We start from the raw sequence: 19320 nt of genomic DNA, 5'->3' as shown, positions 1-19320 counted from the left end.
AGAGACCCAGTTCTCCACTTACGGTTATTAGAATGAAATGAACTCAGGTTAATTGAGAAATGCATAAACCAGACAAGAAGCATGACTCTTGATTGAACAGATGTCAATAGATTTGGTCAGAGTAATTGATCCTTAATTAACTATATGGACATACGGATAAACGTTAAAGGTTTCGATTTTTTTCTCATGTAAAAGTTAATCTCATTGATAAGGGGAAATTGATTTATGTTTAACCATAGTTAACTATGAATCCATTAAACTGTAAAAAGCATTAATAGGAGAGAATAAGTAGAATGTAATCCACCAGCCTGTGTCCTCAACACAAGGATATTCTGGTACTCAGCTGGAAAGTGATGTACTGTAGTAAAAAAAAATGTTTTAAACTAATTATATTGAAATAATAATTTAAAAAATATGAAATCTGTTAACACTTAGACTCTGTTTTAGTAGAAACATTGTCACTGTGAACAGAACTCAACATGTCAGATTTCTTAATTTGGAGAAAAATCAGGAACTACACTCACCTCTGATAACCCAAAAAAATTTCCATTCAGTGTTTAATCTTGTCAAACAAACTTTCAGTTTTCCCAGAATCAATTGTTGGATGTAAAATATACGTCAAAATATGTGTGCTTTTTCACTTTTCAGAGACAGAGTAGTAGTAGTGTTTTACCATTTCAACAGTGACAAATTCATTTTCTTTTCTTTTTAGCATCAACTATTACAGTAGTTATTATTAATAACTATCACAGTTAACAAATAAATGTTTTATTTCAGTTAGTGTTTATTTTAAGTAGGCCTAATTGTTGCTGTTATATTTATATATATATATATATATATATATATATATATATATATATATATATATATATAGCAAAATCATAGCCTTAAAGTTGCTAAGGTTGAGAACCACTGGTCTAGTCATTTCATTAGTAAGATGTGCAAACGTACCGACAGATGGCGACCTCCACCAGCAATAAACTACTATGAAAGAGGTCGCACCAAAACTTTATCTGACCATGAAAGGCATAACATAGACTATTCAAATATTGTCATTACATTAAAAAAAAGTAATTTTAAACGTTTCATGGCAAAATAAGTAGCCTATTATAACGTTCTTAAATAAAACTGTATTATTTATGTGTAGGCTATTAGGCTATTAAGTTTATTTTTATTTAATGATAAAAATGTCTTTGCTTGTTTGGTAAATTACTACTGCCAAGGGACGGTTTTCATGCTGGTGTCACCAATATGTGATCATCGTGCATGAAACAAAACTATATTTTCACTGATATCTATGTATTTGTAGTTTTCGTAGCATTTTATCGAATAAGTATTTGGATATTTAGACTTTGATACGCGGGAAAATACGTGTAAATGATTTACCCTACAAGAATTAGAAAGCAAGCAACATGCATAACCCCCATATATAGTTACACAATAACAGAGAGCAGTAAACACTATAAGTTTTGGAGTGGCAAAACTGGACGTCTTTGTCTTGTTGTCGTGCTGCACGTAGAAGCGCTTCGCGTGTGGTTTTTGGTTTGGGTTACAGCGCAACTGAATGCCACAGTGCTGTCGCGCGCTCAGTCTCACGAGCATACTATCTTGAGAGCTGGAGTTTTATTCTGCTGCCTTGCGACTCATTTTCTTTTTGTTGCGTTGTCTATGAGTCTTAACCCAAGAAACCATTCCATATAGGCTAGTGACAATTTTGGACCAGGTTACGGAACGTTTTCTTCTTATATAGCCTACTCTGGATGTAGCCTATATTGTGACCAACGATGTTTCAATGGACCTGAATGAGAAAGGATTATTCTTTTGATTGCCAAAACAATAAATTGCGTGTCTGAAAGAACTTACCCACGGATAAAAAAACGCAATGATTTTCGCCGCGATTTACATGGTTTTACCACTGTTGGGTGAGTTTGAATGCGATTTTTCATTGACTATTCAGTGATTAATTTGAAAATTATACAGCAATACACAGACGCGCATTATTGTATTTAAGATTAAAACTCAGATGTCATATTGTAGTCTTGATTCTGTCCAATATATAAATATATTCTAGTCTATGTGATGTTACAGTTGTCTCGTAACTAGGGCATATTTTAGCTTTCGAGGATCAGCTGTTTTACTTTCCCCTTAAGTCTGCTTAAATCTTCTTGTGTTAGTATTCTAATCTTTAAAGCACCTTAAGTTTATTCAATCCTTATCATATTGAACAATATCAACTCTAGAAATGTTTCATGTAGCCTACAAAAACTAAAAAAAAGAACAAAAATAAAAATAAGTAGGCAATTTTAACGAATACAATGTTTATTTATTTATTTATGTCTTTTGTAACAGTCTCGAGTAGCCTAATTGTTGAGGCATTTCAATAAAACTCGATCCTTTCCGTGATATGCTTATTTCTACTGTCGTCCTCCACAGATGTGCTGTTATCCGCCGAGGAGTCTTACTTTACTAGCTCAAACCGGCTGGACTGTGTGAAGGCGAACGAGCTGTGTTTGAAGGAGCCGGGATGCAGCACAAAGTATCGAACTATGAGGCAGTGCTTGGCGGGGAGGGAGACCAACTTCAGTATGGTGACTGGAGTGGAGGCGAAGGATGAATGCCGGCTTGCGTTGGACGCTCTAAAGCAGAGCCCTTTGTATAACTGCCGCTGTAAAAGAGGCATGAAGAAAGAAAAGAACTGCCTGCGCATCTACTGGGGGATCTATCAGCATTTACAGGGTGCGCGGACTTGCCTTCTTCTACGGTGCACTGTAGACATGAATCTGTGGCCATATTTAGCTTCAAATTGCATTATAAAGTTATAATGATATTTTTTTTCTTACATTGCTTATCTTTAATGCTTAGCAACCAATAATACTAAGCTAAGGAAGTTGCTTTTCTGGGTTCTGTTATCAGATAGGGTCACTGTAAAGTCTTCAAATGCCTCTCTGAAGTGTGTCCATTAAAGTTTATGGAGTGTGAGGAGGTCATCTGATGCTTTATGTTAGAGTATATGCGTGTGTGTGTGTGCTGGAGGGGGGCTCAACTGACCAGTATAGCTAATCAACCAGAAACTGCCTCCGGAAATGTAAATACGTCTCATGAATCAATGACCCAAATACCAACTAACAGATTTATAGTTTGACCCTCATATTTAATCATTACATTTATGATGCACTTAAGATTTCATAATTGATGTAGAATTTAATTATTGGTATTTAGTCACATGTTATTTGTTAATATTACAGGGAATGATTTGCTTGAGGATTCTCCATATGAGCCTGTGAACAGCCGGCTTTCTGATATATTTCGACTTGCTCCCATCTATTCAGGTAGGATGTGCTTTTTTATTTGCTTAATTTGTTTTAACAACAAGTGGATCAAATAAAGACTGTTGGTTTTATTGCTATGTGGAAAAAGCCTTTGATTTGGTGTAGTTTAACAAGTGGGAATGGTATTTCCTCCCATGTCATACTTGTTTTCCTCCCTCTTTTTCCTCTATATGCCCTTGTGGATGCATGCTATCTTCTGGTCTCTGATCCTCTGGATCTTGCATGGGGAGATATAGTTCTGAATGTTCATGGTTAGTGCTCAGTGAACCATTATTAATGCTGTCCACTTCAGCCAACTCTAGGGGAAATGCAATAGTTTGGTATGGGGATGCAGCCGATGCGAGGTGTTGCTGATGTGACAGTAGCATTTGAATGTGTTTTATTTGGGGGAGGGGCTGCAATGAAGTTACTTTTTAAATGTGGCTTAGGATACTGAGGCAAAATGTTTGTAAGGGTTTGCAGGGGTTGTGCGAATCTGGCCTGAGATGCTGGATGCTGGCTTGGATCATCCTCTAGGTGGCAATGTTGTTCCCTACTTCAGAATGGAGAGGGCCCTAATAAATAAAAAATAGAGCGCTGTCAAAGGTGTGCAAAACAGATGGTGACAGCAAAGGTTTAGCAGCACCAGATGAAGTCGGATTGAAAGTTTTCATTTTCTGCAGCAACTTATTTTCTTAACATTAAACAGAGAGGGTAAAGGAAAGAGAACAACACTTAATTTAATTACCAACTTGCATATAAATATTTTTAAATGTTTTTTGAAATGCATGATTTATGACAGATTAAAAAAAAAATAATTATCTTATAGATAATGGTTACTGTGTGAAAGAGTGTCAGCGACTGACTCCCAGCTGTTACAGATTCATAGTAAAAAAAAAAAAAAAAAAACATTTAAACTTGAGAGGAAACTTAAACCATCCAAATGCAATGTTACTGGTAAGTCATGTCAATCAAAATAATGAAAGCGAAGAACCACAAAGCCTGGGTAGAGCCTCCCTTAGGGAACCGGAATAAGGTGGTAAACACCACAGTAATTAAAATAACATGTACCTTGCTACTTTTCCCTCCCGCTCTCTCTCTCTCTTTGTGGCTGTGCGTGCAGAAAGTTACGGAAGAGTGCTCTAAGTCTGAGGGTGCTCTTTATTCCCTGTTGGAAAGCTTTTTATGTTGATTGACGGCTGAGTTCCACAGCTAAGAACAGGCCAGTCGGAGAATCAGTTCCCCACCTACATGGGGATTTATGACACAGACACTGAGACAAAGCAGACTACAGTCTTGATGTGTGTGAGTAGTAGGTCACAGAGTTATTATCACTTCCTTCTTAACAGTTAGAAGATTAAAGATTAACTCTTGTTTTAATTAAATTTACATGTTAATCTGTTTGGGCTGATTTAGTTACATTATGTGTTTGTTTTAATATGGTGGAGATATGGTAACAATAAGGGAGTCTAACTGTCTCAGCAATATAGTTATGCTTATGATCATTTTGTGCACTTATAGAACTGCATCTTTAATTTGTCTGGCCAATAATTGAACTTAGGAGACCTTTGAATATAAATTTCAATACTTAATACCTTATATAATATTTAATATTTTACATTGATACTGTAGTTTAGAAGAGTGAATATTAATTTGTTAGCTGAGTGTTACATAATTAATTTATGTCATATTAGATAATCATTTTAACAGCTATAAATCTCAGAAATAGAACATGTCTGCACTTTTTACCATAATTGCATTTTTAAACAGCCATTTGTGACCCTGGACCACAAAACCATCATCTGAAAGATGAATAAAAAAACTTTCCATTGATGTATTGTTTATAAGGATTGGACAATATTTGGCTGAGATACACTATTTAAAAATCTGGAATCTGAAGGTGCAAAAAAAAATCTAAATACTGAGAAAAAAGCCTTTGAAGTTGTCCAGATGAATTCTTAGCAATGCACATTACTAATCAAAAATTAAGTTTTGATATATTTACGGTAGGAAATTTACAAAATATCTTCATGGAACATGATCTTTAATTAAAATACTAATGACTTTTGGCATTAAAAAAAAATCTATAATTTTGACCCATACTAAGTTTTTGGGCTATTGCTTAAAATATACCCCCAGCAACTAAAGACTAGTTTTGTGGTCCAGTTTTTTTTTTTTAAACCCCACACTTTAAATAACTAAAGTATATATCGTTCATGACATCGCTGACAGCATATTATAAAATAAATTAAAATATTTTTGCCAGACGCAAAATGTTATGTTAATGTTACGGCCTCCCTTTATAAAACACAGCTGTGCTCTATTGCGGTGTTGAGCACAGTTGTGTGTTGCCTGTGAGAAACATACTGAGTCCACATGAAAACTACCTCTCCCCCAGTCTGTTTTCTGCTGAGTATCCTGCTGGGTTTTACCTGTATCGATGTCTGCTCTCCACTCGATTAAATGGCTTATTGAATGCTGCAGGGCTTCCTCTCTCTTAGTACTATTGCCCCTTATTTGCCTGAAGTGCCCTAATATGCCTCAATGCCAATAAAACAAATCCAAAGACAGGGTGACGCAGGGGTCATAGTTTCTAGTTTCTATAGTAGAGCTGCTACAGATGGATTGGGTTTGCAGGTGTGTCTCCCTCTACTCATAAATGCAGATGTCTTGTTTCTAAATGGCCTGAAATATCAACAAATAGGTGAGGAGAGGGGAATGTAAACTGTTTAGATGGGGAGTTGACTGAGATCCCGTTCACATGGCCTGAATGAAGTTTTTGAGTGTTTTACCGGTTAGACTATTTAAACGGATAGTCCACCCGAAAATGAAAATTCTGTCATCATTTACTCAATGTTGTTCCAAATCTGTATGTGGAACACAAAGAACATTTGTTGAAAAATGTTGGTTACCAAACAGTTTTGATTCCCTTTGATTTCCATTGTACGGACAAAAAAAAAAAGGAATTAATTGGGAACTGGTTTGGTTAACAACAACATTCTTCAAAATATGTTATTTTATGTTCTACAGAAATAAAATCATACAGGTTTGGAACAAAAAGGCTGAGTAAATGATGACAGAATTTTCTTATGGGTGTACTTTTAAGAAGTCCGGAGGGGACAGCAGAACACTGGCTTTCAAAAGGCAACGTATGCTGGTCTTTTCAATAGTGGTGGAAGGTTTTAGGTGTGATTATACAAAACCTTAGAAAAGGGATATCTTAACTGGGTGGGATTTCTCACTATAATTCAAAACTGCAAGGAAATAGAGGGTATTAGTAAGTAGAGATGGTATGCTTAAAGGAGTGAGGAAAGCACCACGTTTCACAGCAAGTTTATTCACACTTATTTGGCCCTCTCTTGTCTTCTGATCTGAGTTGACTTTGCATTACCTCCACATCATTAGGCTTTATGCAGGAGGAGAACCAAGATAAACTACAGTAAGCGCCTGAACACTCTTTACTCTCCTATGCTGAAACACTTTCTTTTTGTATCTCAGCAGTATCTGTTTCTACCATGTTCTGTTACACAATATCTGAACTTGGTCTCGGCAGTAGTAGTGTAGTCTTGTTGCGAGGGGAAATAAAAATGCACAAGTTTAAAAAACAAAAGCCATTATTGTCATGAAGATGCATGTTGTAAAATTGGGAGTTTGTTGATAAAGTCCTTGGCAATATCATCCAATTGTCATTCAGCGTTCAGTGACCCTGTGAAATGAATGGGGCCGGGGCGAGGGGGTTTGGCTATTACACACAAAGTGTAATAGCCAGTCTGCTGTGCTGTTTGAGTTGGCTGGGCTGAAATTGCCTAAATGATGGGGTAGCCATGAGAAAAAGAACAGGACATCTAACAATTTCAGAAAGCACGGCTATGAATAAGGATGAGACTTTGTATACATTTGTTGTTTCGTGGCCTCTCTGGAGTGCTTTTTGTTGTAACAACCGTTTGGCTGCCATTGTGGAGATATGAAAGACATCTAGCACTCAGAATATGTATCACACATCTATCTGTCTGTCTGTTTCCCAACATTTAGTATGTTTACTTTGCAATTTTGTGGTTAGCAAGATGGTTCTAGCAGTCCCTTTCTCTTTGGTGTCAACTTTAGGCAGTGTGAGTGGTATGACCTTCTAAACTTGCCGTACAACACTTCAGAAAATCCCTATACTAACATGACGCTGTGAAGCTGTCAACACCTAGCTAGTGCCGGAGCAGCGCTCAGGTTAATCAGTTCCAGACTGAGAACACACTGTTTCACAGAGTATTCTGGTCACCAGAAACTCACCATGACAGCAGAACATGAACATAATTTATATAAGATTATAGTACAAGTATTTTGTAGTGTGGGTTTTTAATTAGCAAGTATTTAATGTTGACAAAGACATGGCACTTCTGCACAGTTGTGCTGTTTCCACACACTGCCGACCCAGCATTGCTCTCTGTTGAACAGGTGTTTGATGCCTCTCTTGACACAGAGCACCAGAACTCCTTTCATTTCAGCGGGAGTGGGAGCACAGCACTTGGCAAGCTCTCCTTAAACAATTCACCTTTCGAAGTCAGCCTCCATTCCCCTCTATAAAAGATCTGTGCACCGCGGTGCTGTTCTGGGAAAGTCCATCACGCAATTCAAAATCCTTTCATGTTGGCAACTGTACTCTGACCGTGTTTAAGCAGGGACTGTTAGTGTGGATCATGCAGGCCAAGAAAGGATCAGGCTATCATTTCCCAGCTTCCTTTCCTCTATTTTCTGGGTTTTGTTCTGCTAAACTCTCTTCTATCCTTCTGGAGTGAGCTGCTGCTCAGGGAGACTTCAGATATGAAAGCTAATCAATAGCGAGCCATGTTAAAATAGAAACTTGAAGCTGTGAGTACAAGAAACCATCGATTTTTTTGTTTCTCTCTTTTTCCTGTCGCCTTAGCTCTTCCGTTTAGATGGATCTGAGGAGTATCTTTCTGTTGCTAATGCTCATGTATACAGTTGCAGTACAGCAAGGACATGTTAAAACTCAAGTGAAATGCAAAGCAGTTCCATACAAGCAGTCAGATAAAATCTCAAATGTAGGGAGGGCCCTATGATTTCCGCGATGCATAAAATGCAGACGAAATTGGAATTTACATCATAACAATGGAATTTACAGTTTAACGCGGAATGTCACGGAATTTTTCAAATTTTTAAATGAATTAATGAAAAGTAGGTCATTGCACTTACATCAGATCGCGATATGGACTAATATCTGTAAATATTAAGCCAGAAAGGTATATTTAAATATGAATCCTGCATGTTATGCATGTCTGTGTTAATGAATGGAGCAGAAGCGGGGCTTTGTTTATTACACACACGGAAGTGTGTGTGACGCTTGCGGCAGTGGCGTAGGCAGGAATTTTTTTTTTTTTAAATGACTTAAATAATAATAAAGCCTTATAGAGTGGAAAAAAATAGACAAACTGCAAAAACAGTTACACCTTTATTTTGCAATATTCTGCAAAGGCAATAAAAATAACAACAAACTCCCTACAGAAAATCGCGTCTTTAATTAAACTGTACTTCAACCAAGAAAACTGTCCATACCACTTTGATGAGAAGCTCCTTGATTTTCCATTCTTGAAAGTGCAGGGAAATACCTTACGATTGGGTTGTGAAGATGGTTCATCTATTGCAGTTAGATTGGCGGGTAACACACAACTTTTTCTTCCATATTTAATTTTTTTATAGTAAATCCCCTTTTTTTTACCCTTAATTAAAAGATAAATTAAATGAATGTTTTATGCCTTCATTTGAAAACCAGAAAAATGTAAATACACAACAGAATTTCCGAGAACAAAAAAATTCATAAGGCTATTTTAAGAAATGGTTTTATAAATTAAGTTGTTTTTATGCATTTAAATAATCAGACATGCTAAAACACAGAATTAGGTGACAATAAAACCTATGGTGAAGAAAAAATAAAACATTTCATAGGGCCATAAACATGTAATTTTTGTTAAACTTTTAATAAATTGATGTGGAAATGTATACGTTGTATGATTTTAATTAATTAGACATGCTTTTTGATTAATACGATTTAATTTAACCATTAAAAAGGAGGTCAATTAAATCCAGAAAAATTAAAATGGAAAAAACGGAATTTGGGAAAAAATAAAACTGAAATCTGTTTTATTTTAAGATTTTGCTCTTGAGAATATACTCTTACATCTGTCATTTGTACTAAAACTTTTGTACTCATATTATTGTTTTTTTAATCTATTCTTTACAACCTTTTATTAATTTATTATTTTTATTTTATATATTGCAATTTATAAATGAATCTACATCAATTAGAAAATATTAATTCGTTTAGAAAGGTGTTAATAGCTTGGAATGTTTTTCTGTACTACATGGTAATATTAATATACAAAGCAATTTATAAAGGTCATTTTTGTTAAATATTTTTTTACTTTTTTCTTTTTTACTGTTTTGGGTCCCAAGGTGATGTCCAGTGTACGATCTGGGTAACAAAACTAATAGAAAGCCGTTGATCTTGATTAACAGTGTTCCCCTTTATGAGATAAGCTCACCTGTCAACACTGAGCTTGTTATTGGCTACATGCCATTGATGAAGTGTAGAGACGTGCAGCGAACATTTAGGGCTTCAATGGAGGACTGAGGAGCTCTTGAGGGAAATGTTAACAGACTGACTGTACAGCATGATGTCAACTAGATTTTATGTTGCACAGGGCTCATCACATAACCCCATCACATCCAGTCCACCATCTGTCTTTCTGCTTTCTGGAGGTCAAACATTCTCCTGACGGTGAGAGAGATGGTAAGAGAAAAGTTGAAAGCTATATAAGATAAGTGATTGATACCCATTGACCTTGACTTCTAACCTGCAGTGCCACACGGATGAAAAGAGAGATGAAAAAGGTGATAGTATCTACTTTATGATGCAGAATGCTGCAGTAACAACTCTACCTATGCAATTCAGTATAGTATTTTTGGCAATGAAATGCTTTCTATGTTTATTTTAGACTTTCAAAAGTTGTAGGCCTACATCACCAATATCTGATACTGCATATGTCTGTGTTTTAGCAGCTGTAATAGCTGTGGCAGCATATTCAGCTGTTCTACCTAAGACTCTGGCAGTGAAAAGGTTTTTGCAGATTTGCAGTTTGTTGAAGTTTTTAGTGTTATGGCAGCCCCTGTTCACTTTCATAATTTATTCATGCTGTTGTTTTGCTCTCTTCTGAGGAACAGCATAGGGAAATCAAACACTCTCACTGATAACAGCATGAAAAACTAATTTCACTTAATTGTAAAATTGTTTTTCTTCTAATGTTATTTTAAGTTAAATATGTTTGTGCGTGTCTGTACGTGTGTCTCAGTGTTATTTTAGAATTGTTTCTATTCTATTATGATACATATTAATATTAGAATAAGTTTTATTTTATCTTGTAATAATTTTATGTACTTTTTGTCATTTTTATTACTTTTTTTTTCCCTTTAAATTATTTTAAATTCAGTTTTAGAATTAGTACTTCAGTTAAAAAAATTACATTTTTATAATACGTTAATAAATACAACTAAAATTGTGATAATTATATTTGTATAAATATTATTTACATTTTATTGCACTTTCATTTAAATTAAAATATTTCAATAATTTTTAATTTTAACAGCTTTGATGTGTATATATGGGTGCAATGCCATAAATGTCTACTGTCCTGCAATGAAAAAATACAGTAACTACACCAACACTAAAAATAATAATAATATAATAATAACTGATTAAATTTGGATAGGTTGTTTCTATTAATTTGAGCATAGCTGAGCCAAACCTTTCTGTTATAGTTTATAGATCAGACTCTAAGAGACCCAGTTTAATCATAATTCAGATATGACAACATAAGAAGTTACTGTGCGTGTCTTAGCATGCCAGTATGAATACAAAGAGCTGCTAAAAACAGAAAGAGTTCTACATGTTGTGGTGGTTGTGTGTCTTGCTTTGTCATTTGAGTAACATACCACAGTTACAAGGGCAGGCTGGAAGATGTAAAGCTCAGAAGCCTGCAGGCTAATAGCGTAATCTAACACAAAGTGTTGACCGGGTGCTCTGGCGTGCCGCCCCATGCTGTCCAAAAATCATTTAGTCAGAGGTGACCAGATCTAAGGCCTGCTGTGGTCTCTATGATTGGATTGAGAAGTGGGGGAGTGATTCATCATTGTTAATAGACACTGCTGACAGCTGGAATCAGTAGGGGCAATGTCTGTGCCAGCTCCAGCCTCGGCCAGTCACCACAGATGCATGCAAAATTTACACAATTACCACAGCAAAAAGTGCCAGTAAGGGAGCAGGTAGACGGGGCAACCACATAATTACTCTTTTTTTTTAAACAGGTGGGAGTGATGCACACTGGAGACAGTAATAAATTGACTTTTAGGAAGTAGTAATCCTGTAAATAACTACACAGGGATTTATAAACAGCTGCTATACAACTACACCAACATTTAAACTAAAAGCATACTAACTAATATCCATTTTAGAATTCTATGTTAAAAAAAAATAATACTAATAAATTAATGAATGATACTACTAAATTAATGAATAAATGAATACTAATAAATTAATGAATAAAAAAATTGTCCACATCAGCTCAATTTAACTCAAACGGTTATCCTGACAATGCAATTTTAAATAAATAAACTGTATTAAAGGTGCTGTAGGGAACTTTTGTAAAAAAAATATTTTTTACATATTTGTTAAACCTGTCATTATGTCCTGACAGTAGAATATGAGACAGATAATCTGTGAAAAAATCAAGCTCCTCTGGCTCCTCCCAGTGGTCCTATTGCCATTTGCAGAAACTCCATCGCTCCCGGTAAAAAATAACCAATCAGAGCTGCGGTCCGTAACTTTGTTTGTGTTCAAAATGTATATAAAAAGAGAGTACACCATGAATCCATTTTCCAAACCGTGTCTTTGGCTTGTCCTGAATCACTAGGGTGCACCTATAATAAGTGTTTACATTCGGACTATTTTAGATTGCTTCAGGGGTACCGCGGCGGAGTAACCCAGTACCTTTGTGATTCTTCATAGACATAAACAGAGAGAAGTAGTTCCGGCTACGATATTCTTCCGCAAGACGCAGTTCTGTTTATTAACCGCTAGAGCATCAAAAGTTCCCTACAGCAGCTTTAAATGTTTTTGTTTTTTTTATGCAAATTAGAAGCATTTCATTAGTGGTCTCTGACTTTTGGAACCCAGTGTTGTTAGCGTTGTCCAGACAGTTGAGAAATGGCTTTGTCTGGAAGTCTCTTGAAAATTTTGTCTGTCGCTCAGAGTTTAAAGCCTTTCAATATAATGAGGAGACGGCTAGCACAATCTCACCAAGACCTCTGGTTCACAGAGGATTTGGCAAGCACTTGGTGGCAAAGGAAAAGAGAGCCTGGCACGGCATGAAAGTGATAGAAAGAATGAGAAAAGTTGCAAATGAATGAAAGTTGAAAGCTATGAGGGAAAAGAAATATTAATACATGATTTTTATCTCAGCATGCCTCTGACTCTTCTAATCATGCCTTTGCTTCATGACCTACAATTGGACCAGACTAGACGCACCGTACTTCCTCTCAGTGCATCTCTCGGTTTTATTCTCTCTGTTCGTGTAATCACAGCTGCTCTTCACAAACGTCCAGGACCTACAAAAAAATAATAATAAATAATTAAAGAAAAAGCAGCTGCCCTGTTATCCAGCTGTTCCTGGCTGTGTCCCAGTCTTACAAACGATTAACCCCCCTCACTCAAATCCTCTGTTTTGCTCCCATTTCACTTCTATTTATGCTACAAATATAAATTGAAGAATAAGGCCTCCAACGATCACAACAACATCATTAATTTACCATCAATCCTAGTCACAATATCTCATAGACTGCAGAGTAAATATATTCTCATTGTTGTTGAATTATAATTCCTAGAAAATGGTTTTGCTATTTTTAATGTGTATATATGTTTTTTATATTGTTTATTTAACTTTTGCAGTTCTTAAGTAACTGATTGCTATGGGTCGTGATGGGAGTGAGTATCTCAACAGCACTCAAAAGTATCTTGGCCTTTCTGTATTGCACTGCTTCCAACAATCTGGACATACATTGTCAAATCCTTCAGTTGTTACCTTATGTGACAGTGATCATCTTATACCTTATGTGACACTGAAGACTGGAGTAATGGCTGCTGAAAATTCACCTTTGCCATCACAGGAATAAATTACATTTTAAAATATATATTTTAAAATGTAATAATATTTCAAAATGTTACTGTTTTTACTTTATTTTGATAAAAAAAAATGCAGCCTTGGCAAGTCTTTTTTTTAAAAAAACATTATGACTGAACATGTTGATTCAGTGATTTTAAATTTTAAACTTACATACTACAATTTGAGTAACATTTTTATTTTGTTATTATTTCATTTTATTTAATGCTGGCATTGCCATAAATCATCCAAATCACTGTTTGCACTATTTGACTTCTCTTACTCCTGTTCCATGGCCTCATGGGAAAGCAAAGTGTACTTTTTTTTTCACATACAGTTTCATAAACACTGCAGATTTGGACATACTATTTTTTACATCCTATTTATTATTTTATTAAGGAAGTACATACATTCAACTGCTGGGTTAAGACTTCCTGTGCTTTAGTTTTGTTTAGAACTATACTCCCATAATTCTCCTTTGTCTCACCTCTGCTTTATGTTGATTCCCCGTTTTAACCTTGCCATCTCCTTTTCTTTGCCTGTGAATGCATCTTCTTCATTGTTGTACACAGTCTTTGGGTCCTTTGGTCTGACTAGCTTCCGTATTCTTTTTGTTAGGTGTTCCAGGTTGTCAAGTCCTTTTGTGTTTTTTTCCAGCTTTGTGTTATATGGCTTTAATCTTGTTTTAAAGCCATATTTTAAAGAAAATATGTATCACAGTAGCATCTGAAGATTCTTCTTTTGTTAAAATTCATTTAAAAGGACCAATTAATATAGCCCACCTTATGTTCTTCCTAAACTCAGTTGGCGTCCTTTAAAATAACTTTCACTTGACTAAGTGGAAGTTACTGAGGACAGTGAGTCTCTTTGCAGAGGGAGGGACTAATGGCGGTCCCTGGAGCAATCCTGTCACCGTGGCCCCAGGGAGAGGGTCCCAGGGCAGGTCAAGACCATTTGAACCTCAAGACCCCAGTAGAAACAGAAGGGCTCACCCAAACTGGGCTATTCTGGGTAAATACGTCACTTATATACATTGTAAACAACTGGAGTAAGTGGATGACTGTGCATGCTATTAACAAAATAAAGCATTCTCCATTGTGTTCCCTGATTTTTAGGTTTTTAATGGCTGGGATTTGCAGTTAGAAGGGGTTGTGTTCTTATTTTGCTGTAGGTGGCTGAGGGAATAGAAAAAGAAGGTGAACGGACTAAAATAAATGTAATACAGTGAGTTCTGTTGAACTGAGACAAGATTTATGAATATTAACCAATACATATTTTCAAAGTCTTGAAAAGAAGATGAGCAGATTATTGCTTTTTTATACCATGAAAACATCTAGTTCCTCTTCAGGAACTCAAGCTATTTTGAATGCTTTGGGGAACGCCTTAAGCTTGAGCGACTCGACAATGGAAGGGCGTGACATCAAGGGCGAGGTGACGTAAGTGACCAGAAAGCAATAAAAGCACGTGCCGTGCAGCTGGCATCAGCTTTGTTGTCTTTCAGCAGGCGCTCTGTGTGTGCATGTTATCAGTCTGTCTTGTGAGTCTTATTTAGTGTCGTCTGTTCCCATAAGCTCCACAATGTCTAAGAACAAAGCAAAGACAAAATATTTGGGCGATAGCAGATCATGCTTCAGACTGTGTGTTCCTCCCTGCCCACACTACCTGTATATTATGAGCAGGGATACATACACACCTGTGTGTGGTCTGCTTGGGATCGACGCATGCCAAATCGGCTCTCAAGGGAGCGACCCCACTGCGGGCAAGACAACCACCTCCACACTGGAGCCTACCTTTTTTCCCGATCTGCATTATGAGATCACTAGTTGGAATCTGCCATTTTGAACCTGCTTCTTCATCCATGCTTCAGACTATTATGGCAGAGTGGCAGGGGCTTGGAGAGCATGGTTCCAGAGTGATGCCACGGGTGGAACAGATGCTTGCAAGCTATCTGTCCCTCCGGCACTGCATCATCTCTGAAAGCTCCGGTGCTGCCCTCCAAGCCACTCAGAACAACTTCAGCTTTGGTGGGCAAAGGGTATGCAGCAGCAGGTCAGGCTGGTGCGTGTCTGCACACAATGGCTGTGTTACAGGCGTACCAATCTGACCTACTGAAAGAGCTTGATGAGGGAGAGGAGATCAAGTCCAATAACATCACTGAGCTAAGGCGGATCGCTGATGTCTCCCTCCTTGCCACCAAAGAGACCGCTCGTGCCATCGGGCAGTCAATGGCAGCTATGGTGGCCATGGACAGGCACTTATGGCTGACCCTGTCTGACATAAAAGAAAGGGACAGGGTCTGCCTCATGGACGCCCCAATGGAGCCTTCTGGCCTGTTCAGTGACACCGTCAACTCTATCGTCAACAGGTACCAGGAGACACGTAAGCAAGTGCCATCATTCCATAAGATCCTCTCTCATCGCTCATGGGGTATCTTGGCGAGAGATGCCCCCTCCACATACCAGCTCAAAAAAAACAGCCTCAGCAATGCTCTGGGCCCGGGACTTCTAAGCCAAAAGCAGATATTAGGGCAGTCATTGAAGCTAAGAAGTCCTAGGCCAAGAAGTTCTGACGCGAGGAGGTCAGGACTTCAGAGGGCGGCCCCTACAGGGGTAGAGATTACTCTCAATGGGAGATTCCAGTAAGGAGAGATCTACTCTCACAGGCGCAGGGTACCATTAGTCACCCCCGCCCAGAGTTGTGGAAACTGTGGGTGTTGCCCCTGAGAAGGCACAGCTCATAGCATCCGGTCTCTCAGCCAAGGTTGTTGAGACCATCCTCCAGTCCAGAGGTCCCTCAACGAGGAAACTGTACACTATGAGGTGGAAACTCTTCACCTCATGGTGCAGAGACCACCAGCTTGACCAAACTAACTGCCCAGTTGGTACATTTCTGGTGTTTCTCCAAGCTAGGCTCTCTACAGGGTAAACTCGTACACATTGGTAATTCAAAGTGCTTTACATAAAAGAAAGTAAAATAATAATGAAGAAAAATAATAACAAGAATAAAGGTTTATGTGGCGGCCATTGCTGCTTACTTTGTCCCTTTCAATGATCAGTCAGTGCATAGACACCCCCTAGTTACACGTTTCCTCCACGGTGCGCTGAGGCTGAGACCTCCAGTACAGTCCTGTGTTCCCCCCTGGGACTTGTGGTGTTAGAGGCTCTCTGTAAAGCTCCTTTGAGCCAATTCGAGGAGATATCAGACCATTATCTGACTATAAAGACTGCTTTTTTGATGGCTATTACTTTTCTAAAGAGAGATGGAGATCATCAGGCCATCTCAGTGGCCCCTTCTCATCTTGAGTTTGCACCCACCATGGCCAAAGCATTTCTATACCCTCGAGTGGGTTATGTTCCAAATGTTCCCTCTGTCACACCACAACTGATAGTGCTGCAGGCCTTCTGTCCTCCTTCCTTCCAGGAGCCCAACCAGAAGAAGCTTAACTTAATGTGTACAGTTCGAGCGCTGGATACATACATCCACAGAGCTGCCCTGTGAAGAAAGACGGACCAACTGCTGGTGTGCTATGGTCCTCCCAAAAGGGTGTCTTCCTGCAACTAAGCAGACCCTTAGCAATTAGATAGTTGAGTCTATCAGCTTGGCCTCTGATCTCTGATCAGTCCTCTGATCTCCCCTTGCTGATGGGAGTCAAAGCTCACTCCACATGGGGTATGGCGGCCTCTAAGGCCTTCTTAGTAGGTGTATCGATGAGGGACATCTACAGTGCTGCGGGATAGTCCACGACCTCCATTTTTGGTTCTATGACCTTGATATGCGAGCCACTCCGGGCTCTTCTGTTCTCTCACCTTAGCTGTGCTATTCAGATTCACACTAGACAGGGATGTGGAAGTCTGGTGGCATGGGCACCTCGTTCCCCATAGCATTTGATGCAGCTCGAGTTCCTGAAGCGGAACGTGTCAGGTTACGCATGTAGCCATGGTTCCTTGAGGGAATGAGACGTTGCGTCTCGAAGCCATATTCCCTGCATCCTTGCTACCTCTTGCTTCTCTGCTCAAAGCTGATGCCAGCTGCACCAAAAAAAGGCACAATGGAGTATACATGAACTCATTCAGCTAAACAGCTAGTGCTGCCTACACTCCATCTGTCTGGTCAGAATGTTTTCATATTTAATGCTTATGCACTTTTGTAAGTCACTCTGGATAAAAATGTCTGCTTATTGCTTAAATTTAAATATTAATTAAAATATAGTAGCTACTCATTCACATTAAATCGTGTTAGTTTAGTTTATATGTCCTCTGCAAGTCACAACAAGATCACTGATTTTCAATAGAAATTTAACAAGGTTTAACCTTTTTTTTGCATAAAACATTATTGGTATTGTTAAGAGATGTGGTTTGTTAAAATTCAAGACAAATGTATGTGTATCTTCCCTGAAACAAATCAAGTATTGCACAAAATATTGACAGAAACTACATGACTATTGTGCTCTGTATGCCATTTTACTTTCAGTCAAGCAGCATGAATATGGTGATGGAGATATGAGTGCTTGCTCGAATATTCCCCATCTCCACTCACACCCTTTCCATCAATCAGCACAACTTGGCAGAAATAGCATAGAAAGCTAAATGGCATGTGTTGAATCATTTACATAAGCTAAACCAATGACCACAAACAGCTCATCAATTACTTTTCTGACTAAGTTGACTATTAAAATGAGTAGTGGTGCAAGTCCTGGGTAATTCATTCATTTGGCATTATTTGGGTCACAATTTCACAAGAACCAAATGTGTGCGATTCTTATGCCTGTTTGCCAGCAAGACGAAGACAACTGACAGAAAATGTTGCATAGTGATATATGAAAATTATACACAACTGTTTTCTTTGTTCTCAATAGTAAGAACAAAGCTAGACCTCTATGCCTTTGGGGGAAAAGAGCTCTTTATCTCCCTTTCGGAGTAAACAAAACTGTAAAATATAAAATGGAATATAAAGTGGAGATTAAGAGGCTGGAGTTCTGGCTCTGAGTAAGACCCTAGCGTTCCTACAGGATGAATAATTTAAGCACCTGCAATATTGTGTGTGCTGCAGAGGGGGGCAATTTCCCTCTTGTACTACTGAACAAGTGGGGCTCATTCCTTGGCCTCAGATGCTGTTTTCTGAGTGCCACAGAGGACTGATTTGGATCCTCACTGTTGTCATTTTAACACAAAATGACAGATAAATGTTATCTGAAGAGGCTCTCTGACTGCCTTTCACCTGTTGACTCAAAACTAATGGAAAACTCAGAGGCCCTTATTTAAACCGTATGATCTTTTTTTCAAAGCTAGAAAGGCGGGGTTGTTATTGGCATACTGTGAACTTAAAAGGTTATAAAAAAAAATATTGAAATGTAAAGTCGTAAGTTTATATATTAAACCAACAGAACAGTGAAAAGAGAGCTTGAATATGGAAACATTATTCAGATTATGTCTGGAATAGCAATTTATTGTACAATGAATATGAATGAAAGATTTGAATTAGTATGCTGTATGTGGCAAGGAACGCCTCAGGGAAACATGGATGCATACAGGAATACACACATATATCAACTTCTCCTCTCAGTCAGGGCACAGACACAGAAATAGGTCAGATAATCTAACCTTTTTTTATTTAACATAGAACACAGTGGTCGACTAGTTCACAAGTCATCCAACAGCAATTAGAGAGGTCATTAGTGTTTTTGTTTTTATTATTGGATAGAAATGCATGATAATTGAGTGCCTGATGTGATGTGCTTCATTTGTTTGCACGATAAAGCCCTCTCAGAATCAGCGTGCCATTAAATCCTCTCA

At 37.8% G+C, this 19320-nt stretch overlaps 1 protein-coding gene across 1 annotated transcript; it reads left to right on the top strand.

The window, feature by feature from the left end:
• The first annotated feature begins 1484 nt into the window (after nt 1–1484).
• On the top strand, nt 1485–14694 carry gfra1a (gdnf family receptor alpha 1a). Its single transcript, XM_026224573.1, has 4 exons — nt 1485–1922; nt 2434–2736; nt 3246–3329; nt 14402–14694. Exons 1-4 carry the CDS (start codon nt 1883–1885, stop codon nt 14578–14580), a joined length of 606 nt encoding a protein of 201 aa, XP_026080358.1. The 5' UTR covers nt 1485–1882; the 3' UTR covers nt 14581–14694.
• The last annotated feature ends 4626 nt before the right edge of the window (nt 14695–19320 follow it).

This window comes from Carassius auratus, chromosome 38 (assembly GCF_003368295.1).
Source record: "Carassius auratus strain Wakin chromosome 38, ASM336829v1, whole genome shotgun sequence".
Lineage (NCBI taxonomy): Eukaryota > Metazoa > Chordata > Actinopteri > Cypriniformes > Cyprinidae > Carassius > Carassius auratus.
The sequence above is the reverse complement of the archived record's forward strand: the minus strand, read 5'-3'. Positions and strand labels throughout refer to the sequence as shown.

Excerpts from the sequence above, each read along its gene's own strand:
- gfra1a (XM_026224573.1), top strand. The coding sequence starts at position 1,883 with ATGATTTTCGCCGCGATTTACATGGTTTTACCACTGTTGG. Across the intron at positions 1,923-2,433 it reads CATGGTTTTACCACTGTTGG|ATGTGCTGTTATCCGCCGAG; the intron begins GTGAGTTTGAAT and ends CGTCCTCCACAG. Across the intron at positions 2,737-3,245 it reads GATCTATCAGCATTTACAGG|GGAATGATTTGCTTGAGGAT; the intron begins GTGCGCGGACTT and ends TTAATATTACAG.